The 26537-nt window shown below is 35.8% G+C and overlaps 2 protein-coding genes across 2 annotated transcripts in view; one reads left to right on the top strand and one right to left on the bottom strand.

Moving 5' to 3' along the window:
* Positions 1–17624, top strand: part of GLMN (glomulin, FKBP associated protein) — a 19912-nt gene extending 2288 nt beyond the window's left edge. The window contains exons 4-18 of the mRNA XM_010294438.1: positions 752–860; positions 2086–2332; positions 2834–2933; positions 5388–5575; positions 6064–6117; positions 7044–7074; positions 7442–7531; positions 8075–8116; positions 8201–8274; positions 8590–8674; positions 11028–11137; positions 12267–12330; positions 15783–15906; positions 17295–17377; positions 17517–17624. Of these exons, the coding sequence (XP_010292740.1) occupies positions 752–860; positions 2086–2332; positions 2834–2933; positions 5388–5575; positions 6064–6117; positions 7044–7074; positions 7442–7531; positions 8075–8116; positions 8201–8274; positions 8590–8674; positions 11028–11137; positions 12267–12330; positions 15783–15906; positions 17295–17377; positions 17517–17624 (1509 nt within the window). The remainder of the gene's footprint in view (positions 1–751; positions 861–2085; positions 2333–2833; positions 2934–5387; positions 5576–6063; positions 6118–7043; positions 7075–7441; positions 7532–8074; positions 8117–8200; positions 8275–8589; positions 8675–11027; positions 11138–12266; positions 12331–15782; positions 15907–17294; positions 17378–17516) is intronic.
* Positions 17625–18654: 1030 nt separating this feature from the next.
* Positions 18655–25821, bottom strand: LOC104626498 (chromosome unknown open reading frame, human C1orf146). Its single transcript, XM_010294437.1, has 5 exons — positions 25753–25821; positions 23694–23787; positions 22404–22572; positions 20090–20168; positions 18655–18753 (listed from the first exon to the last, which is right to left on the bottom strand). Exons 1-5 carry the CDS (start codon positions 25819–25821, stop codon positions 18655–18657), a joined length of 510 nt encoding a protein of 169 aa, XP_010292739.1.
* Between the last annotated feature and the right edge of the window lie 716 nt (positions 25822–26537).

The following is a 26537-nucleotide window of genomic DNA, read 5'->3' as shown; positions in this document are numbered from 1 at the left end:
GGGAAAGAAGAGGTCCTAATTTTCCCTCTGATTTCCAAAGAAAACAAGGCATGAATACTTCTGAGTTTTCTGTCCACTTCCCATAAGTTTTAAACTCATGGGCCAGTTTCATGTGATGTAGACACAGGCTTAGTGTTTTCAGAGATAATTAACCTCTTAAAAATTTTGTGAAATTAGTAACTGGGCCAAACAAAGGACATACCATAACCCAGAAGAAAAGGGCAATTAGAACTCATGAAGTTTTTGATGGCCAGTCAGAGCAGCCACAGCAATACTGCCTCTTGTATACTGCAGATACAGTATGACAATGAGTACCTGATCATTCTGATGGGGTAGTAGGGAAAAAAATTTTAATATCTAGAAAACTCGTTCCCTTTCATTTATGTACTTGAGAAACAAACTGAAAACTCTATAGCTTGAGTTAACTTGACAGTGAAGTTTTTCTTTTTTCTCTACTCCTAAGGATTACATTGCTAAGGTACTGTGAGGGTTCAATAGACCATAGAAATCCAGTTTAGTGTCATTATATGTTTTCAGCTTATATGAAAGTGTACACACATACACACTCCACAGATGATGTTAATTGTAGTAAAGTACTTACTGTTTCATATTTGTTTTCTTAAATATTATCTTGGATGATCAGATCTGCTTTCTCAATGTTCGGGAACTTCTGTATTTAAATTTGCTTGTGATGAATATTTAAGCTTATGACCATGGCATTTAAAAAATATGCATCGTTCCTTTCCTGCAGCTATGCAATCCGAAGGAACTTTTTCTGGGTTTACTTGAGCAGATTGAGCAGGCCTCTGGAGAGCAAGTGTGCCAAACTGTCATGCTGTTGCTTCAGCCTTTGCAGACGGGTAAGATGCACTTCCTCATGTGATTTCTGATTTAAATTATTTTCTCATTTATTTATCAAATTAGTTTAGCTTTTGCTGGAATAGTTTCAGAATAGGTCTCTCCTGACAAGCTTTACAGTCTGTTATATTCTGCAAAATAACACAAGGTATAGTTTCCATGCTTATGTTGGCCTTTTAGAAAAAGATTTTAGATGGGATTAATAGCATCAGTTGAAAAAGCAATATTCAGCTACTTCACATCATTTACAAGAATGCGGTCCTGTGACGGCTATATTTAGAAGTGTAAACCATTCATACTGTTGTTACAGAAATAGAGATTTACATGGAATTGTGAAATTCTTCATTATTTTAACTTTAAAAATATACACTTCTGTATTTTTATAGTATAAAACTTTTATTTGAGATTGAAGGAGGTTGAAATATTTGATCAGTGGGGGGAAGCATTCTTTGGTCTTGCATATAAAAACTAAAAATGTTGGTTTTGGACACCCACAAAGTTGGTAGTAAGTAGTAGTTTCTGTTTTGATATGTGAGATTAAATCAAGTGTCTTGTATCAAGTTTAAGTCTGATTGTAGCAGTCTGAGATGTGTGATTAAATTATGTTAGAATTTAACGAGAGAAGCATTTTGGTAGTTGGAAGTATGGGGTTTTTTGGATAGCCAATCTGCAGTCAGCCTGCACTGAGTGCAGTTTAAGTGGAGAGACACTTGTGCTACTTCCTCAAGTCTGGGAGCACCTCTGTTGGTTCTGCTGTGGAGTATAGAACAGTTCTGAGCTGCTTCAGGCAGAATCAGATCTCAGCAGAAAGGTTGGGCCATTGCCTCTCGTTTTGCCAAGCACAGAAGTAGCCAAGGAATAAAGCAAGAATAAATCAGTTTTCAAAATCAGATAAATGAATATTATTGCACGTAGACTAGTTCTAGAAAGACACATTTTTTTCATCATGGTGCTACAGAGAAAGGAAGAATGTGTTGAAATGCATGACTGCTTTAATATTTGTCATTCTCAAATATATGGTCATCTTAACTACAGCATATTAAACTAGCCGATGATGTTTAGTCTTGCTGATTTGCTCATGTGATTCCAGGTATTAGTCCCTCTCCTTCCCTGAAACTAAAGGCTTTCTTATGTAGTCACATTGTTTTTCTTCACGTTTTCTTTCACGTTAAGTAATAACTTAATGTCTCAAAATGTTCTCTCTCTCTCTTTTTTCCTTTCCCCCAGTGCTTTTGAAACTTCAGAACAAGAAGGCCTACTCAGTGGGTTTATCTTTGGCCATGATTATGAATCAGCTTACTCCCTTACCTGTACCTTATACAAAACAACAACTACAAGAAGATAAACTTGGTCTCTGTCAATGTTGTAATGCAGTGGTGGACTTTGCGAAACCTTTTGTGAATGAAGTTGTTAAAAACATGGAAAAGTCATCAGAATACAATGACATGGAGCTGAAAGAAGAATTATTAAAATTGTGAGAGTTTTATGTTAGTGTAATATGTTCATATAACTTAACAAAATGAACAGCAGGCATTTATTACATAGGCAGTTAAATAAATCATCTTATTAGTGTTTTATAATGCTGTCAACTTATATTAACTAAAGTGGTATTTCAAAAAAGAAAAACCCTAAATATGCCTTACATATTTATTAAGTGAGAGAAGAAAGATTAAAATAATAATTACTGTTTTCTTTAGTACAGAGAAATGGTAAAGAAATATTAGTCTCTGTGCTGGGAAACTGTTTTGGTAGTCTTCTGCTTCTCCTCAAATTTACAACAGTGATGATAATCATACTCTGGAGGCGAAGTCTAAGGGATGCTCCCACAGCAGATGTTCTTTTTTATTCTTCTTGGAATATCAGGAATAGCAGCAGCTAATATGAGTATAGACTTTATTCTTGGTCATCAGTGACACTATTATAGTCTGTATTTGTAACCTTCGGAGTGAAACTAAGTCACCAATTTTTATTTCAGCTGTATGAAGAGCCTGAAATACCCATTATTGACAGCTCCGCTTGAACAACTTGAAGACATTGAAGAACATCCCTTTCGGCATTTTGCAACTGAAATTATAGTAAGTGCAGTGAAAATTCATGACAGTGTTTGCAAAACCAGTGGTTTAATTCAGAATTACCTATAATTCATTCTAGAGCTCATTTTGCTTCCTTTATTCGTTAGTGGGATGATTTACTGGGCCTTGCAAGATAATACAGGTAGATAAAGGTCTAGAACAGTTCCAGGTCCCATCAGTGGAAATTACAAATCTTGCAAGCACAGTTTTGCTCCTTATAAACCAGTTTGGACTGCTTTCTGAATCATCAACTGCTACTTTGCTGTAACTGCTTTTTCTTCATGATGTGTGAATTTATTAGACTATCTAAAGGATTGTCTTTGCTGCGGTATTACGTCAAGGCAAAATCTACCTTTAATCCAGGTGTTGCACAGAGAGAAATCTCTAATGTGGCTAGTGCAGTGCCAGCTGACTACTAAAGAATTTAAATTGATGCTTGACTACTGCTGCTGCTATAGCTGGAAATTCAGTGGGAACATGTCCACTCCATGTGGATTTTGAATGTTTTACATTGCAGCTGTGTTTTATTAGAGCAAGACTATTGTGAGTATAGATAATTTTATTTAAATTTGCAGCAAACCCAAGCTTTATAAGGATGTAGTCGAGTACAGTCCATGTGTATGCTGGAACACGCAATACATGCATGTTTTCAGAAATAGGACTAGGTGTGATTAAATAAAGTTACACCAAGTAGACCTGTGCTTTGTTCACATTTTCAATGTGATAAAGAGTATCTCCTGTCTTGCACATATCTAAAGGTAGTGGCTTGACCCCAGCTGGCAGCTAACCCCCCCCACAGTCACTCACTTAGCCCCCCAGCAGAATGGAGAAGAAGCTCTGAAGGGCAAAAGCAAGAAAACCTCATGGATTGAGAAAAAGACAATTTAATAAGTGAAGGGGAAAAAAAAACAAAACAGGTGATGCAATGGCAGTCACTCAACACCTCCCACCAACAGACTGATGCCCTGCCAGTCTCTGAATAGCAGTTAATCTGAAAAATACTACCTCCCCTCCACAGTTTGCTGCTGAGCATGATGTTATATGGTATGGAATAGCTCTTTGATCAGTTCAGGTCAGCTGTCCCAGCTGTGTCCCCTCTCTGATTCTCACCCACCCTCTACCTGCTTGCTGAGGGGCAGAGTAAGAAACAGAAGGCCTTGATGCTGTGCAAGCACTGTTCAGCAACAGCTGAAACACTGGCATGTTACCAACACTGTTCTGGTCACCAATCTAAAACACAGCACCATAATGGGCTGCCATGAAGAAAATAAACTCCAGACCTAGTCCACCAAATTTAAAGTATTTGTAAGTATCAGTTGGCTCTAATTTTCAAATGTGTGGTTATGCAATTATTTGTGTTGGGCTAATGAAATGAAGGAACGTTCTTGACAGCCAGGTGCTGGATTATTTTATAACAATTTATTCAGAAGCATGCTGGTAAATCTTATAATGAAATATAAGGGTGGAAAATATTCCCAGTACTAAATGGAGTCTTCCCTCAGGATAGCCAGTGGGTCAGTAGTTGGGTAACACTGAATAGACAGTAACAGCTCATTTGTATCAAGATTGCAGTTGTTTTATTAACTATGGATACACTTGTTTCTCATGTTAATGTGGACTGTATGAAAGAATAGAGTTAAGTTTGAGCTTTGCACTTTGTTCTACCTTGTTATCCCTAGTTAAAGGAGGAAAATTCACAAGTTGAATACAGAAAGACAAAAGTCAAAGAATGCCTGGAGCTATGTAAGAGGGAAATGGAAGTTACAGAGAAGGTAGAGTCGGGGTGAAGCTGGCTGAGGGACAGAGGAAATCCAACTATAGGAAGAAGATGGCTGAAATGGCTGTGAACTATGAACTAGGAAGTTAGAAGAAAGACAGCTTTTTATATCATACAGTGGAGTAATTAGTCCTAGAAGAGCAGAGAGTCTGGGTCAGGGTGTCATTTTGGGGAAGGGACTTGATTTTCAAAAGGAAGACTTGGAGCCAGCTGGGATGAGGAAAGCCCATGTAAATACACTATATATAAGTGTGTGCAAATGTGCATGCATGCAGAAGAAGTCTGGAAGTTTCCATGTTTCTTCTCCAATTTGTGTTTAAAAATCTAAGCATTTTTGTACACAAAATTCTATATCCCAGTGTTAAGATTGTAAAGTGAAGCACACTAAGCAGTTAGCAAAACTTCTGGTTGTTTTTCAACCGTAATTAGGTTTTCCATCATGATCACATCCATTTTTTTCCACAGCATGTCTCATCATTGGATGGAACTGCTGTGTGGATCAGTCGGGGTTGTGCAACGAAAGAGAATCTTGTCTGAGACCTTTACTTCATTTATTGCAGGACTTTTAGGGTGTGCAGTAAAGGAGGCAGGGATTACCAGAAGATGATCTCATGTTTAAGATAGTTGAAGGGTGCTCTGAAAAACCTGGCTTTTTATCCTGCCTCTCCTTTCTTTTTTAGGACATTTTGTGGGATATAAGAGAATTGATACCATTGGTGTTTTTACATCGTAAAGGCAAAAGTCCACACTGGGAGAATCAAGAGTTTGCAGACATAGAGCGAAATAATTCTGCAGATTCTTTGGCATGTCTGTCATATCTGATGTTTGTTCAGCATTTTGGTATTGATTGCTTTCCAATGGTATTTAGGTAAGAACTATTCTTCCTCACTTAAAATAAGTCTGTACTTTGAAGTTTCTTTCTGAGCAGAGGAAGACCTTTTATTTGTGAATAGTTACACATGAAAACTGTGTATTTCACTAGTATTTGTTTTATGTCAACCTTAATGCATTTATATTTTATGTAGCTTATATTATATACCTAAGAACATACTCTAGTCCTGCAGATTACTCTATTACAGTTTAATTTTAGATGAGCTATGCTTTTAAAGAAACTGGTAGGATTAGTCACATGCTGAAAATTAACATGTATTAAATTTTCAGTTGCGTATTTATAGACAGTTTACATGTAAGAGTTATTAACAGCAGGTTATTTCGTGTCTATTTCAAAATTATTAATTTTATAAAGATATTTTTATAACTTAAAAAAATTTAAGACTAATCCTGTCAAGTATATTAAGCATGTGCAAATGTATATGGCTTATGCCATTTAATGTAAACCTAATTTTTCTCTTTTAGTCCATCATACCTTCTGCAATACAATATGACGCATATTGGAGTGCTGCTGAAAAGGTAGGGTTTGTGGTATTTGAAGTTCTAGATAGTGAGTGTGATCTTTTTATAGTAATTCATAGAATCAAGTTTATATACCAGGTAAGTTCAGAGGAGGTTTTTAAACCCGAGAGATAAAATGGCAAGTTCCACAACATGATGGTTTCTTTTACTAAGAAGTATAAAAAGTGGTCTAAAATATTTAGTTATTGTTTTCAGCTTGTATTGTGATAGCATTTTTAGAAACTTTTATTCTGAAAATGCAAAATTAAGATCTTTTAAACACATGCAGAATAATTAGTGTACATTTACTTGTACTTCTGCCACAATTATTTTACTACGAGAGAAGACTATCGTGATAGTACTTATTTGAATGTATTCTGATATGATATGCAATCTGATTAAAGGTCAGGCTTTCTAAAGGAAACCAGATTTTTCTATATCTTGTGATTATTTCACCTTTCATAAGCATCAGTGTTGACCAAATAGTTTCTAGCACACCTATAGAAGGGAAATTTCCCATTATAACTGCTTACCATTTCCTGGTAAAACTTAAACAAAACTTCTTGGTCTCTTCAGTTTAGTTTAGTGTTTTTCTTAGGATTGCAGAACTATGCAAATGGAATAATCTAGGAAAAGTTTCATTTTCTTTGTTAATCAAGGTCTGTGAGATATGAGATGCTGCTTTTGAGCATTTATAAATATGAGGGGGGAGGGTGTGGTGTGTAATTTTTGACCCTGAAGAGAGTGTGATTTTCAAGTCTTCATCAGCCAGTTTATTGTAAAAATCTTTGAGAGGAATAATGAAGATACTATATTTAGAAAATAGAATGGAAATTGTTGAGGGACAAGTGCTTTTTGATCTGTTCTAGCATTTCTTTTGAAATACCAACAGTGTCTTTTTACTTAACAGCTTAAATTTGATAATATTTCTTTTTTTTTTCTAGAACAGAAGAATCTATGTTATCTAAAGGACTTGTAAGTTTTCTTTTAATCACATTTTCAGTGTTAGAATGTTTATTTTTTCCAGTTTAAGTAATGGTAAAACTTCAGTATCCCTTTCTAAGAAAGGTACAAATGACAGTTCAGGTAATAGTTTCGGAAATATTTAGAATACCTTAATTAGGTATTCTTCAATCTTACAAACACTTACATTTATTGAACTTTACATAGATGCATAAATGTTTAAATTACCATTATCACTTACATTTGTAGCTCCTAAGAACTATGGATAGGCAAATGAGCATTTATAGTGAAGGTGGTTTTAGCCATGAAATGTTAAGCATATAGATTAACGTCTTATATATGTGCAAAACATTGGCAGCTTTTTTTTTCCCCCCTGCAGGATCTGTTTGAGAGCTGTTTATGGAGAATGGAAGATAACAGCCTTCTCCATCAGTACTTAGAATTAAGAGATTTTATTAACATACCTCAGGTAATAAGAAGCAATGTACAGAAGTCTTTAAAGTTTTATTATAAATAATATCTAGCTGTCATCTAGGTGTTTTAGACATATTACCGAACCTTTATACACTTGTGTCATTAAATTGAAACCTTTAGTTTCTTGCTATACAGAGTTGATTGTCTTTTCTACCCACTATAGCATGAAGTTTCAGTGACAGTTAAAATATACTTAGTGTATGTACAGGCCACTGAGGCAGGTGGGCAGTGATCTTAGCTGAAAGATGATGCTTGCTCATTTTTTCCTCGCAAATCTGCTGCTTGACTACATTATTATTCGGACCCAACAGTACAAGAACAGTAGTCTTGTGTATCAGCCCTAGGATTTCAACCACTGAAGCTAATGTGAATTTCTCTGATGAGAATCTTCTCGTAGGCATGGTTTTGTGGGCTGTGGGTTTTTGGGTTTGGTTGTTTTGTTACAGTTTTTGTAATGTCTTGAGTAGGTTTTAGTTAGTGTGATGTAATGTAATAATCTATATGTGATTAGAATTATGTTTTCTTTGTCCAATTGCAGGATTTGGTGAAAGTTATGACCCTTTGTCCCATAGAGCATCTGGTATGTAATGGGACCTACAAAATCAGTTAAGTGCTGAATTTATTTAAGTAGAGTTAATCTGATAATATCTTTTTTTTTCTTTAGAGAAAGAAGAGTTTAAATATTTTGCAGTTGTTCATAGACAAGTTTGATGCAGAGGGAAAATATACATTATTCAGGTATGCATCCAAGTTACTGTAGATTGTACAATATCAGCCTTATTGCAGCTTAATTGTATAAACACAAAGATTTCTGACAGTTGCTATCTGGTAAACCACATTATAATTTTACTGTGTTAATTTTTAGATAAATAATGAATTCCATTTGCCTCGCACAGAATCAGCTCTCATGCAAACTAGTGTTTAAAGGTTACATAATCATCTTACCTTTCTGTGGTAAAACTCATACTTAGATGACATGGCCTTATTCACTAAGTTTTGAGCTAACTATATAGGCAGTTTTGAAGACGTAATATCTTGTTTGTTTGTTTGCAGGTGTTTACTGAAGACAAGCAACCATGCTGGTGTGGAAGGATACATTATTAAAAATATAAAAGATCAGATTCACTTATCGTTAACGGTGAGGCTATTACCACTAAAAAACAAGTTGTCATCTCAAAATTCTATCAGTATTATATTGAGAAAATGTGTAGAGCTTAAGCTTTGAGTGGTGCATTAAAATCACTTAGAAAAGAAACAAAAGATTGGGGAATAATATAATTAAAATGTTAATTTGGCTTTTTTCTGCATATGTATTTTAACATTAGAATTTTACTAATGTATTTTTAATTGCACAATCTTACTGTATTTTTCTAAGAAGTTATTATTACCTTTTCCGTGTTTGAAAATACATGCTGCTTTCTTAAAGAGGAACTTCTCGGTATTTTGTTTTATCCTCACAGTTCCTCATTTCTTGAATATAATTCAAATGCTACAGTCCAGACAGAATTACTGATTTGTTTTTGTTTTTATGATGACAGCATTATGAATGCTTCACAAATGTTAAATTCATCAGAAAGTGTTGAGCTAGATCAAAGCTATGTAAAACTCTTATTTTATAATTATTTATACCAGGAAGTTGAAAAAATTGATTAATTAAAAAGAAATTATTAACTCTTTCTCTCTGTTATTTTTTTTTCCTGTTTTAAACTGCTTAGGGCCTTTTTCAACCCAAATTTGATTCTAAAGGCTACTGCCTTTTGTCAAACAGGATGATATAGTAAATTTATGCATATTTTATGCTAGTATAATTATGTTAGAAAACAGTGAATTACTGTTTATTAGATGATAGTTTGTCCTGTATATTGAACCAGAAGGTGTGAAGAAGGTGATAGTATGAAAATTGTTCCAAAAGGGGCTTGCACTAAAATTGAATAAGTAAAAGTATATTCTGAAATTTCCTTACTAATTAATTTTTTTACTATGCAGCTTCAGAATTCTCTTGATATATTTATTGCATGTAGAGGTCCCTGGCTGTGAAAAAAACAAATTATTTTAAAATTTCATTTTAATTCAATATTTTCAATATTTGGATATTCTAAGTTTGCTGCAAAGAATTCTGCTATGGACATAATGATAACATGACATAATTTGCTATTGCTCTCCATTTATTTCATCTTAATTTTTGTGCCCAGTTAGTCTTACTATTTCCACATCCCTCATCTGATCTGACTTATCAGACAGTTAACCTTTCTCATCTCCTTATCTAATCTCAGTTTTTTTTCCAATCCCTTTCTGGCTTTGGCTCGGTTTCCTCTCTAGCCCAGCTTTTGCCCTGTGTGTGCTATCTCTTTCCCCCAACCTTCCCCACCTTTACCTGAGATAAGGACTTTGCCAACATGGGATCTTTGCAATAACTCCATACTCTTAGCTTCGTTGTGCTGACATGAAAGAGCCTTTTGAAGGGGCCATGAAACTTTCAGAGAGAAGTGTGCTCTCTTGCTCTTTGGGAGTGACGGGCACACCCTTAAGTTAGCACCAGTACAGTGATGCTCAGCCATCCTCACTGAGGAGGGAACTGTCAGGGGTCTTAGCTGGAAGACTTGAAAAAACTTCTGCTAAGCAAGTGAGAGAGGCGTTTTTTGTTGTTTTGCCCCTCCTCACTTCATTATTTGTTTTAATTTAGGAGAATTTTTATGAAAATAGCGAATGGTTGGTCTGTGGTGCAGAGGGCACCAGAATAATTACGTTCTGCCACTTCAGAACCTAGTACTCTTTATCTTATGCTTAAATGATTCTCCCTTCTGTCCTCTACCCCACCCTCTTTCAAAAGAAGGTAACTGTATGTCCTTCTTCCATCAAAGAACCATAGAGTTGAAAGTGTACCTTACTTGCAAGCATTGCTAGTTGTGGGTTTAGAAATGTATAAAGAATACTTAAAAGACCCGATCCTCAAGGTCAGGTTGAACGGGGCTCTGAGCAACCTAATGTAGTTGAAGATGTCCCTGCTCACTGCAGGGGGGTTGGACTAGATGACCTTTAAAGGTCCCTTCCAACCCAAAAATTCTCAGATTCTATGATCTTTAAAAAAACATAAATTGTGACACTACTATTAAGAAATTAATAAAGTCCCTGGTGAAGGTAGCTAATTGTTCTATACCTCAGTACAAAAAAGAGTGCCTAATACAATTTGCTAAGTTTCTGTAAACAAATATTAACTATATATATGGTGGTATGGTGAAGAGGTGAAGAATCTGTTCTGATGAAACTGAGAAGAACAGCTTGGCATGAAGAGACAAAGTAGGGAGAATTATGAAGAGACTAGTTTGTATACTTCAATCACATGTAGTAATTGGAAAATACTCTTCAGTGTTTCTTGGGTGTTTTTTTTCTTTTCTGTTTTCCCAAAATTGTTCTTAAACTATTTAAGATTTAAGATATCTTTAAGATGTAAATTTTGCACTCAGCTAAACTTTTTGTATATTTTTTTTCAGAAGGCATGTGACAACATTTGGTTTACAGGACATCACCTGATCTCTCTCCTAGATTTAGTGCTTTTGCTTCCAGAAGGTGCTGAGACAGATCTTCTGCAAAACTCAGATAGGTGAGTTGTAATCACAGTTAGAGGCTTTTCTCCTTTTTTTAATTGTTAAAAGACTTAAGACTACCTTACTACAATGGGAGGTATGCTCTCATGTAATCAAGGTGGTGACAGCATCAATATATTTTAAAATTTTGGAACTCAAAATGGAAATGATCACTTATTTCAGCCATCCTTTCAACTAACTCTGTATAGAAGAATGTCACAATGCTATTACATTGATTTTAACAGTAAGAATGGAATTCCTCCTTATATCCCTGAGGATATAAGGCCTCAGATGTCAAATTACTAATGGGTGAAGCATTGTTTCTTCAGGACTGTATGGTTTGTCAGCTTTCTGCAGAAGTAATTGAAGGGAACAAAAGAAATGTGGTATGTTGTCTTATGTGACACAGGCGAATAACAACTATCAGATACAACTTACAGCACACAGCCTTTTTGAGGCTGTTTCACAGATTGCTGCTGGTAATCCAGTATCTAATGAGTGGGAACACAGAGCCACCTGAATAGCAAATACTTGCATTAAGTAATATAAAAATAACATGAGATGTCTCTGAAAATATCCGCTGTAGGACAAGTCTGTTCCTATATGATGAGTAAAGGTTGGGCTTGTAAGTCAGTAGGGTGATAGTGTCCAGATGGACAAATAACTACTTAAAAACCCAGATGTGTGATCTAGAATTGTACTCTTTATCTGGAAAAAGCAATAAACAGTTTCTACTAAAAAGAAAGGTAAAACAAAACCAAAAAGCATGTTTTTAAAAAGCACTCAAAAGTAAAAAATCAATACAGTAATAGAAACTGTCATACTAGTTTCACATCAACTTTGGATCACCAGTGATGCATATTACAAATTCTGTAACAAGGTTCTATCTCTTCAGAGAACACTGTCCCTCATAATCACCAGCCTTCTCCAGTCTGCTGACAGTTCTCAACTTACTGGCAGTGTCAGCTGTTGTAACACGGATGTTACTGCACACAGGTGCTCTAGAGGAAGTTATATTGCTGAACAGATGAGTGGTTGCATTTTGTGCAAATGGCTACTTTTATGATGTCTGGCTAATGGACCTTAAATTATTATCCCTGTAATATAAATCTGTGTTCTAAATAATAGTGTATTTTTAATTCATAGGATTATGGCGTCACTAAATCTACTGAGATACTTAGTCATTAAGGATTGTGAAAGTGATAATCAAGTAAGTACTAATTGATTTGAAAATGATTGATTAGTTAAGGGCTGAGATTTGGATTCATGTGAATGCTCTTATGCTTGATTGAAAAATGTGGGTTTTTTTAATTTTTCTTTGCAATGGTCAGTAATCCAGAGGTGATGTTTTTATTAGCCACATTAGGAGATATGTGATGTGTTATTTTTATTCTGATGAAATTTTATTGCATTCATACCTAACTGTTACTGTAAACAAGCTAATTCTTTTACTCTGCCTGATGGACTGTGGTCTATGTCCATAATTTTAGAGTATGTCACCATAAAATAACATCTCTATCAAGTATTCCCATGAGGAAAAAAATATTTGTAACTCTTGCTTATTTATTTGGTGGTATCCCTCAGGCCTTCAAGTGGATTTCTTTATAATAATAGTAATACAAACCTTTGCAGTTCAAGCTTATTTTATTCATGTTTAGGCAAAATACTTTTTGTGCAATACGCTAAAAGTTAATAGTATGAAGATTTCTCAGAAAGTATTTAATAATAATATTTCAATAGTTTTTAGCTGTGCAAACAGTATTCTATATTTACAGGAACAGTGCAGCTGCATGGTAGGTACATGTTAAAAAGCTTCTCTAGGTATTATTGTCTATAAGATCCATCTGCTGAAGTAACAAACGGAATGTCCAGACCTATCTAATTTTCTGCTACGTCACTGTACTGGATATAGCCTAGAATGTTTTATGCATAAAGGTAACTTGCCAGCGTAACCTGTGCATCACTGTGGTTTACCTATGTTTATATTACAGGTATACCACTTTACCTTCATTTCTCCTGTGTGTGGATGTTTGAATGTAGATATTTCAGAAATACTCTGCATATTTAAACTTCGCAATATATTTAAAAAATTGAAACTGCCCTTATGTATTTCACCAATCTAATATTATGCTACCTCAGTTTAAAGCAGAATTTTATAGCTTTAGTTGTAATCCCCACCTCTTCCTGGTCTGTTTTCTTTATCTCTTTTTCTGTCTGAAGCAGTCAGCAACATTTGTTACTGGTAGATCAGTGCAAACTCTATTTGTTATTCAACTGCTGTATGGCTTTTCAATGTAGTATGTTACAATGGATCTGCTGTTTTTGTGTACAGTCAGTCCTGTCCACCTGCAGCTGATGGAAGTGTGTCCCTGGATACTCAAGAGGAAACTTGTTTGAATTTCACAACTGGGTTGATTATATGTATTCCATATTCTAGCAGCTGATTTATTAGTGCTCTGACTTGGATTGCGTCACCACAGCATTGAAGAGCTGATGGAACTATTTGTGTTTAGTTTAGAGCTTACATTCCACTACCAAATGGCTACTTATTCTAATAGTAAATGCAGCTTCTGTTGACTCTTTCAAATCATGATGTTCCACCATTCTTCTAATTTATGCAATTCAGTAGCTTTTTATCCACTATGGCATGTAGCAAACATCACCTGGTCTAGTTGAAGATGTCCCTGCTCATTGCAGGGGGGTTGGACTAGATGACCTTTAAAGGTTCTTTCCAACCCAAACTATTCTGTCATCTCCTTAGTACTAGATGTTTTGATTTTTGCATTAAAATATTTATTTAAATTAGTGACAGTTTAAAGAAAAATTGCTTTTCAGTTTTAAAGTACAGTAAAGCCTTTCCTGACTTGAATAAACAATGTCATGGTCAGATGAATATTCTAACCAGCAGATAAGTATCCAAAGATGTTTTGTCGTTCTCCCCCAGCTCCTCAACTTTCTTTATGATTTGGAATAATGAAATTCAGCATACAATTTTCTGCTAAAATACAGAAAAAAATCTGATCTACTTTTACAGCGCTTTGAGATCTATGAATACAAGTTTTAAAGTGCCTAATGATGTTATTAGTCTAAGTAGAATAATAGATAGCTTGCACTGATTACCAAAACCGTAATGAAAATGAGCAGTAAAAATAGCTTTCAATTGGTGCATTTCTATTTTACTATGTATGTAATTAGTTAGTTTTGATAGATTCCGTCTGTTTCTCAGCTTTATGGAGTGATTACTATTTAAGTGCTCATGACGGTCCACTCAGTTTCATAAAAATGCATAGCTTTGTAAGAAAAGAGAGAATTCCTCTTCTATTAAAATTTATACATAGTAGCACACAATTGCTGTAACAGTGCTGTCTAATACCTGGCATAAAGAATGTCCCTACAGTTTGAGGAGAAAATAGCTTCTCCTCAAAACTTCACCTCTTCTGAAGTTTTCCCTTAAATTTAAGCCCTGTCAGTTCTTCTTGACTTCTTCCCTGTCTCCCTTCATATAGTGCAAGTGGGGCAGAAAGAAAATGCCTCCTTTCCTGTCAGTTCAGATGTTTTCATTTTTGTGTAACAAGCACTTTCATTAATCAAGTTTAAAAATTGGTATTTTTGTGGAAAGTTTTTTTCTTCATTTTTAGCCCCATTCTAGTGGAAGTAATTACAAGTTTTCTTATTTGAGCAGTTAACTTTGTGTCATTTAGCATTAAAATTTGGTGAATTTTCTGCTGTAATCAACAATAACTTTAATATTTTTATCATCCTTACACTGCCCTTTGAGGATACTGCCTGAAGAAACGAGTCATATAAATGGCTCCTCTATCTAAAGACACAAAGACTGCTTTGTATTTGTTTCCTTCTACAGCAGTTTTGTAACTAAAAACTTATAAGGTGCCAAGGCAGCGTTTTGTGTGGAGTAACCTTCAACAGCCTTGCTTTTGAGCATATTTTCCTTGTATCCCTTGCTTCCTGAGTGCCATTATTGTACACTCCTCCTTTCACCCATGCCAAACTGGGGAGAAGTTCATGGTCACTTTGGCTACTGTGCCTAAGGGTGGGGTAGTAGCAGATCCAGTAACATCCTACAATGATTTTTAAACTGAATGTGATATAGACAAGACCCTTATATATTTGGAGAGCATGACATTTGTTAGAGCTTTCATTTGGCATTGCAATAGAGTCTTAATTCAGGAACGTGAATTTAATTATTTGTGCTGTTTTGCTGCTGAACTATCTTAGAGGAATCTACAACTGCTGTTTACTCACTGTAGAGATTCTAGCCTGAGAAAGTGGCTAGTACCTCCCCAGCATAGCAAGATCATTTCAGATTTGCTTACAAGAACAAGGTGAAAATGTGCATTTCCATTGCTATAGTTATCAGGCTACATAAGAAGCTTGGTGCCCCTCCCCTCCTTTTTTTTGACTGCTTCATCCTCCAATTTTTAACAAATAATATTGAAAAGGTAAGAGAGAGGGAGGGGAACCTAAATATCCATTGTGATGCTTATTCATGCTTAAATGAATGAGTCTAAATTCTTTTTTTTTTTTCCCTCCCAGCAGAGAAGTGTATGTTATAAAGACTAGTCCAAAAACTTGTGCTTGAAAACTTAGATTGCAATGCTTCATTAAAACTAATTTGTAACTGTCTCTGTTCTGTTTGAATAGACTGGTGTATGGACCGTGCTTGCCAAGATTGAGCAGAATTTTTTAAAACCACTGCATGTAGGACTCAATATGTCAAAAGCGCACTATGAAGCAGAAATAAGGAATAAGAAAGAAAACAGAAGAGGTTAGTTTGTTTTTTTTCCTCAGCTTTGTTCGTATTTAGAAACTTTTGGAAATCCTTTGGAAACAAGGAATTGGTGAGTGCTGTACAGATCATGTTTTATTTAACTGCTGACACTATTCAAATGTAAAATAATAATTCATTAGTTGCTATATTTGATACTAATAATTTTCATGAATGGTCAGAAAAATCTGAACTTGTTTATCTCTCATCACATTTGTAAACCGTATGGAAACCTGGTAGAAATGTCACATGAAGACCTTCAAAACTTGCTCTGCATTTATAGTTTTAAGGTTAGGCAGAAGCATCCACGTCTCTGTGAATATATAGCCCTTAGATTTTTTAATAGGTGTGGGGAGGTTAACATGCGAGGAAATAATTTACACAGCAAAGAGCTGCTCTCTTAAAGCCTGAAGGACTATATTCTGGATTTTTTAAATTTTTTTTTTTAATCTGACACACAGAATCCGCTCTGGGTTAAGCAGCCACATCCCACAGAGCATAAGACCTGTAGCTGCTTTAGGCCATGTCTGTGTATGTCAGATCCTCTGTTCCTTTGTGGTCTCCAGTATAATTAAGACAGCCCAAGGAACTTGCTTCTGCTACCAAAAATGTCAGCATGGCTTTTTGCCCCTAGATTTACCCTCTTGTGCTGTTGTACACTATGTAAGTATGAGGCAAAGAAGGGGAATTTTTCTGAAGGCAGCCTGTGGATATCCCTCTAAAGCAAATCCTTTAAAGAAAAAGTTTCTTGATTCATTTTAAGTACCTCTTACATTCCTCTAGCCTTTGACAAAGAATAGAGATTTGAGTTCAGGAGAAAACATCTAACTTGTAACAGTAAATGGGTTAGCCTTTTTCTCCCGATGTATAAACTGTAAGCATTACGTTGAACTTCAGCTATGTGGCCTGAATGTAAGAGGTTTTTCCCCTTAGTTTTCAGACTGGTCCTTGTAGTTTTGCCTGCTGCACGAAATCAGCCTGAAACAGAGAAGCCTGCAGCTTTTTCTTAAGAAAATAAGTATTTCATGTCTGGACTCATTAAGTCAAGCTAAAGAACCTCCTATTATCTCTCTGGATGTGGAAATATTAAAAATGTGTCAAAAACTACTAGATTTAAGAATTGTTTTTTCCTTTTAAGGCGCATTTTAGCTACATCAAATTCTTTTGAGTTGCAGATACTGCCTGTTTAGTAACGTAGTCCTGTAATACAGAAAGCAGAAAGAGAGCAGCCAGTTCTAACTGTCTTCCTCTTAAGGTTCAGCACCTTCTGTCCTGTGTTTGGTAAATCCCTAGGTTTGTGTTTAACAATTACTGTCTAGAAATGCTAATACATGAAATATTCTTCTCATTCTAAAAGCTATGTGAAACTTCGTTATTTTCTTCTACAGAGGCACACAGTTCTAACACAGTCTGCTCTGTAACTGTCAGTGGGGAAAAGATGCCTGCCATGACTACTGAAATGCAGCTTCAGGTGAGTTTGCATTTCCTTCAGAGTTATTCAGAAGGATTTAAATTTTGTTTTCTATTTGGAGACAAACGTACATGTACAGTAAGTAAAAAAAAAAAAATTATTCTAATAAAAATAACATTAATCTCTTTTGTCATTTCAGGTTTTACATTCGGCTCTCTTCACATTTGATTTAATAGAAAGCGTTCTAGCTCGAGTAGAAGAACTTATTGAAGTGAAAATAAAAGCTGTAATGGATGAAAATAGTTAGGTCAGCTGAAGTATTGTAATTAATGTACTTCTTAGAAGATCATTCTGGCTATGAGGCTTCCAGCCTTTAAAGAAGAGCAATTTAGAGTGGCCTCTAGAAGAATTGCAAATGCTGCTCGTCATATGCCTTGTTGCCTTTCTTTTTATTTTCTTTTGCTATTGTTGTGATTCATAGAGATGGCCTACTTACTAAAGTGCTCCTCTTCAGAATTTGATGCTTTTTCTTAAGCTTGGAAACTGAAAACAAGGAGGGGGTTTGTTCTTATGCTGGGGCAAGGAGGTATGGTTGCGTGTGTATTTTTCTGTTAATTTTCAAAATTTGTTAGATAATAGTTGCTGACTGGTGTTGTGAATGACAAAGATTTTTTATAAAGTGACTGGAGAACCATTAATTAAAAAGCACTGTTTAAGCACAAGCTATTTTTATTAGCACTTTTTAATGTTGACAAACAAGCTCCTCTATCTACAAACAGCACTGTAAGATATAGATAGGTAATAGTAGAAACACTATGGCAAATGAAACCAGCTTTAAAGAAAAACACATCAACTTTGAGCCAAATAAGATGTTAAAACTTAGTAACACAACAGATAACACTTGGCGTTAAAAACCACAATGTATAAGACTTCATACATATACCTGTTTATGCATGGGAAATGTGTATTTTAGAATTGCTTTGATCATCCTTATCTTTAACGTTCAAGTTTTCCGTAAGGTATGTTAAATGCTTTGGGAAATTATTATAAACAGGTGAGCTCATAAGTTCAGAATCCAGTTAAAAATAAGGATGGCTTTTCTATAGTGCAGTTAAACCACTTTTTTTTTCTTAGAATGCACATTTGGTATAACATATGCTATTTTTCACTGTGTAGTTATTTAATACAAAATTTTCATTCCAAATGCATAAGTTGTATATACAGTCTTTTGAAATGTAACTGTATTTTGAAGAGCATTCTATATTTTGTTTAAAATGTAGACACTCTATTTATGAATAAAAAACCCAAATACTAAATTAATCACAATGCAACTGGTACTACTGAAGTATCTTCCAAACTGGACTGTTCTCTATTATTTGGGCTTTTGTCATTGCCATTTTGTAACGAATATCATCTGCTTCTGGCTTGGAAGTTATCTTAGAGGAAAGAAAGATATTATGAGTAGGACACAGTCACTCCTAGGTAATAGAATATTCAACATCTTATTGTTCAAATAGTACAAGTGTATTTCAGCAGTGCTATTTGAATCATGTTTTCTGAAGTATTCAGGAATGATGTACACAGAAGTGATATGATGTATCCCTTTAGGTGCAAGACCAGTCCTAAAATAACCAGCCCTGGAAGCACTGCATCTGATCATCACCATTTCAACAGGAGATGGTAGGGTACCTCAAGATTACTTGGATGGTCTTGCTCCCTTGCCCACATCTGTTAACCTGGGGCAAAAAAGTTAATTTCGTAGGCCCTGTAGCAGTTAGGGATTCTGAGGCAAAAGATGAGTTCATGACACTCATTACACGTCATGTAATGGGCACTGATAGATTTGGGATATATACTATCATCACTTCTTACGGGACTCTCCTGCTCAAGTTTGGTATAAACATTCTGAACAAGTAGACAAGCAAACTCAAATTTACAGGATCAGCAGTAATCTTAAAAGCTTTTAGGTTAATGATGTATTAAGAGAGTGGGCCAGACATCAGTAGATTCCATAAAAAGTTTTAAGTACGATGTTCACCATCGTAATAAGTATAACAACTTTTGCCATATAGTGAGATGTAGCTTACACACTTAAAATAATAATACTCTGAACAGGTTAATGATTATTATTTTGAGAAGCCCACTTCAGGAAAGGATAAAAGGTAAATCCATATTTGATTCCTAATGTCATTCAGCCTTCTCTTTTTATTTTTTGGTACACAGGATGCTGGTGGTACTGCTCTAGTAAGTATCTTAAGTTAGAATTTTTATGGAAAAATGTTCTTTGAACAGGTTCAGTAAATAGATTTAATTAATAATGTGTTGATGCATACAGAATATGTTGCAGATACACGGATAAGTTACACTCATTGAGCTGTAGAAATAATATACTACTATGTGTATCATTAAAAATCAACCAGTAACTAGAGTTTTCAGATTGGCATTTTTACAGTTTTTAAGTTGAAGTCATTACATATTTGGATCTCGTGCTGGTTCTGCACAAATAGATGACATACTAACCTAATAGTGGTAAATAAGAGCCGAATTAACTCTTAAATATGTCTTCATAGACGCTATTAAGAGCTTTTAAAGTTACTTTTAACAGTAGTTTAAAGACGCAGCTAAAGCATCAGAGTAACAGTCCTACCTCCATGTATTACATGGATTGTGGTCAATATGACCCCAAAAGTTCCATTCTTGACTTTTCCTGGCTAATGTACTTCTGAAGTTCTGAGGAACTAGTATTTTTTAAGTATATTCAACCAGACTTACCTTAGCTATAGTTAGCATTAACTTAACAGTTTCAGCAGTATTATGAACTGGTATTATACGTAAGTTACTGCCCAGGAATCTGCACATCAAAATAAAATAAGGTTCCTTTTAGAATGCACATTTAATTTGTTATGCCATAAAACTCAAAAAGCATTCCCACATGATGTAAACAACTTCTTACTGAGTCTTCACCACAAGTGAAGCCTCTCCTTAAGACTTTATATCTTAAGCATGTTGTAACAATGACACCAAAGTTAGTGTTGCTGCCATTTTCTCTTGTAGAGCTAAAACATGATAGGGACTTAACAACAAAGAATGAGGAATTTTAAATAACCAGAAATCTAACCCAAAGGTGCCCAGCTGCTCTGTTGTGTCCTCCCCTGTGACCACCACCTGTTCTTCCCCTCAATCTGTTTGATGACTTGGATTCATTCACATTAAGCTCATGCTGGTTAGATATCTGATCTGAACTTGTCTGCCCATTCTTCTAATTGGCAAAAATAAATATTACAGGCAGTGTCCTTCCCTGAGAGTAGGTACTCTGGTCACTGTTGAGTTTTGCTAAAATCTGATGCAGAAACTGTGGTTTGATTTACATTTAGGGATTAGGGAAATGGAGAGATGCAACTTGGCTAATACTAGCAATGGGCTAAGCAGAGCGTGAATGAACGAAGTGCAAAGAAACAGTTACGTGTACTTACCTAGATCCATGAAAATCTACTATGAAGAATTTTGCTTCCAATTACAGCAGGTCTATATTTAGTCTGTATTTTATTAATTTGTTCAATGGGCAGAACACTGGCCATTAGAACACAAAGGCTGGTCTTTTCTCTGGGGTGTTTTTTAAAAGTTAACATAGGATTTACTGAGGATGCTCATTTGAGCTGGGATGATTAAGATTGCTTTTTTCCCCACTTCCCCCATGATACACACAACCCTACATAAAGTGTTCACAGTGTTGAACAACTATCCTATGATGTTCTTGTTAATAGTAATTAAAAAAAAAATCCTTCCCCATTGCAACAAAACCATAGATAAGCAGAAAGAAACAGTCACATAGGAAGACCTGAAAATATCCATATCCAACAGATGACTTGTAGGTTGAAAGAATATGGCACGAGTTTCAACGCCACCAATGCAAAAGCTCGGTCAGTGATTTACATGCACTAGCAGAACTCCAAGCTGCCAGGTAGTAACAAAGCACATGGATCTATAATATAATTGTGCCTTGCCAACATCAATTTGGTATGGCATACAGTGGCAAAAATATTAATTTTTATTTTAATAAAATTACTGACTTGCCAAATGGAATGTAGTTTCAGAACATCACATTTGTTAGCGATCAACATATGCACAAAATCAGTTGACCGTAACCACAAGTAGACAGAGAATTAGCATTGCTATCAGCTGAATAACATGTTCTTGCTGAATGGTGGCAGAGCTTTTGAGACCTCTCGGGAAGATTTATGGAATTTTCACAAATAGGTAATAGATTTCCTACATTTCATCTCATACACTCTGCTACTCATCAGCATTTGGCAGTGTGCCCAGGATTTAATGAAACTGGTGCTAGTTTAAAGGAGGTAAAGATCAAAGACTCCATTAGAATAGTCACTTCTTTGATGTCAAGAGTGAAAAATCAGACACAGTTAGGACTACTGTACCTACCAAAAAATAGTTTTGACTATAAGTATGGAGATAACATATCAGATAACTGTTGTCAGCAGGTATGTACTGAAACACACAAGTTTTCAGATTTCATTAGAAATCACAGATAAAGTTTTACACAAACCCATTTTAATGTCCAATTTTATACTTTTGGTGTAAAACAACATTGATTATTTCAATTGTTTCAGCTCTGTATAATAGACACTGTTCCAAGTAAATAGATTTTAAAAGCTGGTAGAGAATCTGTACTTTACAACAAAGCCTTCTCATGAAGGAAGCTTGCCTGTTCTCTTTTGAAAATGACCATGAAAAGATGCTGACAGAGCTGAGAAAATTGCCTAATTTTCCAGTTCAAGAAAAAAAACTCTTCAAAGAATTATATTACATAGCCCTAAAGTGATTTAAAGGAATGTTATTTGCTATGTTTTGAGTGACCCCTTTTGTTACCTATGACATCTCAGACTGATTCACTTAGTATTCTTTTAATTTGCTGTTAACAAACATATGCTTTAAATAATTTTCCAGTGCATCAGAAAAATACATTCATATTCCTTAACATAATTCCTAAAATAATATTCCCAAATCTAGAAGTGCTACTTCATTTCTTCCTAGCAATAAAAAGTTTGGTTTGATGTTGAAGTCATACCTTCTCTGAATTCTAAACATGACATTCCATTCTTCTGGTCCATGAAGAGCAGCTGACAAAACCAAAAAACCGTTCCGATGAATGTTTATGAATTTCTGAATTCTTTTGAAAAACTGTTCTTCCCCTGTGATAAGTAAGTCTTGAGTGTCTGCCAGTATAAATGCAACACCTATTTGAAGAAATTGATGTAAATGTGCACGTCATGGCAGTAACATGATTAAGTTCTCACCACAAACCAGGAAGCAGAATTCCTACTCAACCATTAGTTTAAAAGATGATGGGACAAAATACATGAATGAATTCACATGTCTTGACACTGAAATGCAAACACGAGATTTGGCCAGTGATGACTAGTATTTTTAAGATAAAACTACAAATCACTCAGAGGTTATTTTCGACCAGAACATCAAAAAAGCCCAACTGTTCAACCCACTCAGAGTACAGACATCTGAATGCCTTTGAAAGCACATGCTTCAGGAACGGGCAACTGCTATAATAGAATGAATTTAGGGCAAATGCAAAGACTGATTGAAGAGCTCAGCAAGTCCCATTTCTAAATAAGATAAACAAACACACCTGTGATATCATAAAAGCCAGACTGTCTACCATAAAAAAGGAAATAATAACTCCAACAACTAACTTATTCTGAAGGGTAAAGTTAAGAAGGCTGAAGTTTTGGAGGCTTAACAATCGAGGGTATAAAAGACTAGGCCAGTGTGTGCCGTGTTAATCCTTATAGTTCAGGAAAGCTTCAGCTTAAGGATCTTATCTACCTGTCTAAAGCATCTTCTGCTCTAAAATGCAAGGATAGATATTTCATGTTTGCAGTTTCAGTGACTTCCTAATCAAAGCTTCTCAAAGAATCCTTTCCCTACCTCCTCCGCTACCACCAGGTCTGCAAACTCAACTTGTAAGATGAAAGGCAGGGGTCTTGGTTCACTCTTGTGTTTACAGCCATGAATACTAAAAATCTTGATGGCTGTCGTACATGTTAGTGGCACTCAATGTGTTTGCTCAGTTATAACAAGACTTTACCGAACAGTTCAGCTGATGATCACCAAATCTAGCAATATATGCAAAAAAACCTAAAAACCAATGAAAATGTTTCATCCTCAAAGTTCTCTGCCCTATCCTCTGATTTATGTGCAATCACAGCACAGGTGCTTCTACTATTGCATGCCATTCCAACAAGGCAGCTTTTATTCAGTTTACTGTAGCCTACAACAAGGTCTGATCTTGTATCTTGTTAGAGCTTATCAGTTTAAAAGCATAAACATCAAAGTACTGTACCAGAAAGAGAAAAAATCACGGATCCAGTTTCCACCGATTCTGAATATCGAACTCGGTGTTGTTGCCTCTGTAGAATTGTAGAAATGTCATGATTCTAAATAAATTTTAAAAGGTTATTTTTATAACATGTTTTCAGCCAACAAGTTTGATAGAAATACTCTTAAAGCATTGTCTGGACCATTACAGATAGAACTTTAGCATCATTTTTTTAAAAAATATTTTTTATTCCACTTCCAATAAAAAAAAAAAGTAGTCAAGTGTTAATTTAACTTTTTCAGTTAAAGAAATTTTGAAATATTTGTATTGGAAGTTATCAAACATTAAATGACAATTTTGTATGCATACTTTCAGTTTGCTACAGGAAACTCTTGCATAATACATAAAGCAGCTCAAACATTTTACAGTCTATTTTTGTAAGACGTGCTAAAGGAGGATTTGCAGAAGTGAGGAACATACAGTACTGTGTTTCTATTACTCCAGTTAATTAGACTCTGCGTTATTTTCACAGATGTCAGCATATCATTTGAAAGATAGTTCAGAAAAATCTGTATGAGACATGATTTTCTTCAAAGCTTTTTGACAGAATGCAAGCCACTCAAGAAAACTAGAACATGGCACTATGCAACATAATCATCTACAGAATGGAGTGGGTTTGGATATATTTTTCATCCTGCAGAAAGAATTTCTGCAGTATGTTCTACAGAAGCTGCTCAAACACACACGTTTTAAAGATCAAATCACTGAATCCTTCTAGCTAATAACATGTTCTTTAACCTACCCATTTAAAGCGTAGCCAACCTGCCTACATAGGGAAGTGTCCTGACTTAGTGGAAAAGCACAAAAAGTCAGGATAGCAAGTGAACCCTGAAGGAGGCAGTAATCAGAAATGTTATGCTTTCAAATTGGCCTGGAAAGGGAACACTCAATGACAGCTACTGGTATAACTACAATTTTGGAAAAGCTCTCTGCTTCAAGGCCACTGCCGACAGTGAATTATTTAACACACAAATATAAACAACAGCTATAAGAAAAGGATAGCTGCACAGGGAAAGGAGAAAGCTCATAACCAAAACTGACACAAAGCAATGCCTTTGTAAAAGAAAAGTAATCTCAGATTTGTATTCAGCTGTTACCGTATCTTTGCTCTCTGGGAGACCTTACCGACAGCAGCAGTTTTGAGTAGAGCTGCAGCTCTTATTAATAGGAGTGAGTTATGCTGGTATAGCTGATGAGATCACTGCCCTCCGATACCTCACACCACATTATGGATTAAGTTGCTCTTGAAGCAGTTCCCAAACTGCAACAGTTTACAGGCTGTCATTCTAAGACGAGCAGGCAAATAAGAACAGGCTTTAAACTGAGGTGATTCAGGAATCACTTTAATGCCGTTCACCCATTTATATAACACAGATGGGGTGATAACCTTGTCAGCCAAGCTAGCGTAAGATAAACTTGTTTGTGAATCAAAGCCCTCTTGCCTCTAAATTCTCTCCAGCTGGCATGAAACTGGTCTCAGCTGCAGGAACTAATTACCAGCTCCTTGACATACCCTTTCACTTTACTGAGAAACACAGTCCAGGCTTCTGATACTAAAGGCTATAAATATACATCAATATCTGCAAGACTCACTATTTTAAACTGAATTACACACTTACTAAGTAATAATCTACCCCAATGTTGATACTGTATAGTAGAAAATAAAGTGTTTAGGGAGAAATTCTAAAAATTAAAAACATTTCTGACAGAATTATTTATAGTGCTAATTGAAAGCAGCATCAGTGCAACGAAAAAATGATGAGTCAGGAGGACAATCCTAAGGCAGTATAACTCAGAATAGCAGGGGGCAAGAATATTAAATAGGTACAGAAATAGCTAAGGAGAAAAACCACATGCACACAAAAAGAACCAGTACTACAGTAGAAACAACTTCAGACTCATGCCACTGTTTTACCCTCAAAATTGACATTGCATAAAATATTTCCACATCTAGAATATAGGAAATGCTTCTTTCAGCATTTCTTAGTGAGTCAGATGCTGCTTTTGACAAGTGGTACTGTACCTGCAGAGCTGTACTCATAATAACTGTTGTTGTCCATCTTGACTGTTCCTGCCCACCACTTTCTGTCATTTTTTTTCCAGGGTTTAATGGCTCTGCAGTGAAATCTCAGCTGTCACCTTCTGAAAAGCTTGGGAAAAGAAAGATTAAAGATCTGATTATAAACCAGGGCACCACCAAACTCTCCAAAACGTATACAGGTGCCCACTACCACTGAACTAATTTAAGATAGCAATTAGATACCTAAGTGGCTTTAAAGAACCCGCATCTGAGAGGACTTCCTCTGTAAGGCATAACAGGGAGAGCAGCATAATGAATAAATTACTTCAGAAAAATATTCCTAAAAGCACTTAAAATGACTAAGGAACATTTGCCTATTTTTCAAAGGGCACCTTTATCACTGTGCACTTTTTACACTAAGATACTTTTGGGAAGACTGCCCCGGGCCTCCTGCCCAGCCTGGAGCGGCCCACCAGGCCGCAGGCCTGAGCACTAGCTCTTTACCTATACGTCTGCATTTCTCTCGTGTGAAAATACCCCCCGGACACCCAGCCTGGCAGGCGTTTCTCTTTCGGTAAGGCTCACGTGGTGCGGCGGGGGACGCAGGCTCCGGGCAAGCGCGTGCTGGCCTTTCCTCACATCCCCGAGACGCCCGCCGGCGGCACGACGGCGCTCGCGAGGGCTGGTTTCCGCGACGCCTTTGTGCCAGCTGGCTCCCAATGAAAGTTTTAATCCGGCCTCGCCTCGTTTTAAAGACCTGGTGAGGCGCTAGCTTGCTCTGCCTGGGG

Source organism: Phaethon lepturus, unplaced genomic scaffold (assembly GCF_000687285.1).
Source record: "Phaethon lepturus isolate BGI_N335 unplaced genomic scaffold, ASM68728v1 scaffold15779, whole genome shotgun sequence".
Taxonomy (NCBI): domain Eukaryota; kingdom Metazoa; phylum Chordata; class Aves; order Phaethontiformes; family Phaethontidae; genus Phaethon; species Phaethon lepturus.
This window is presented reverse-complemented; position numbering and strand designations above follow the sequence as displayed.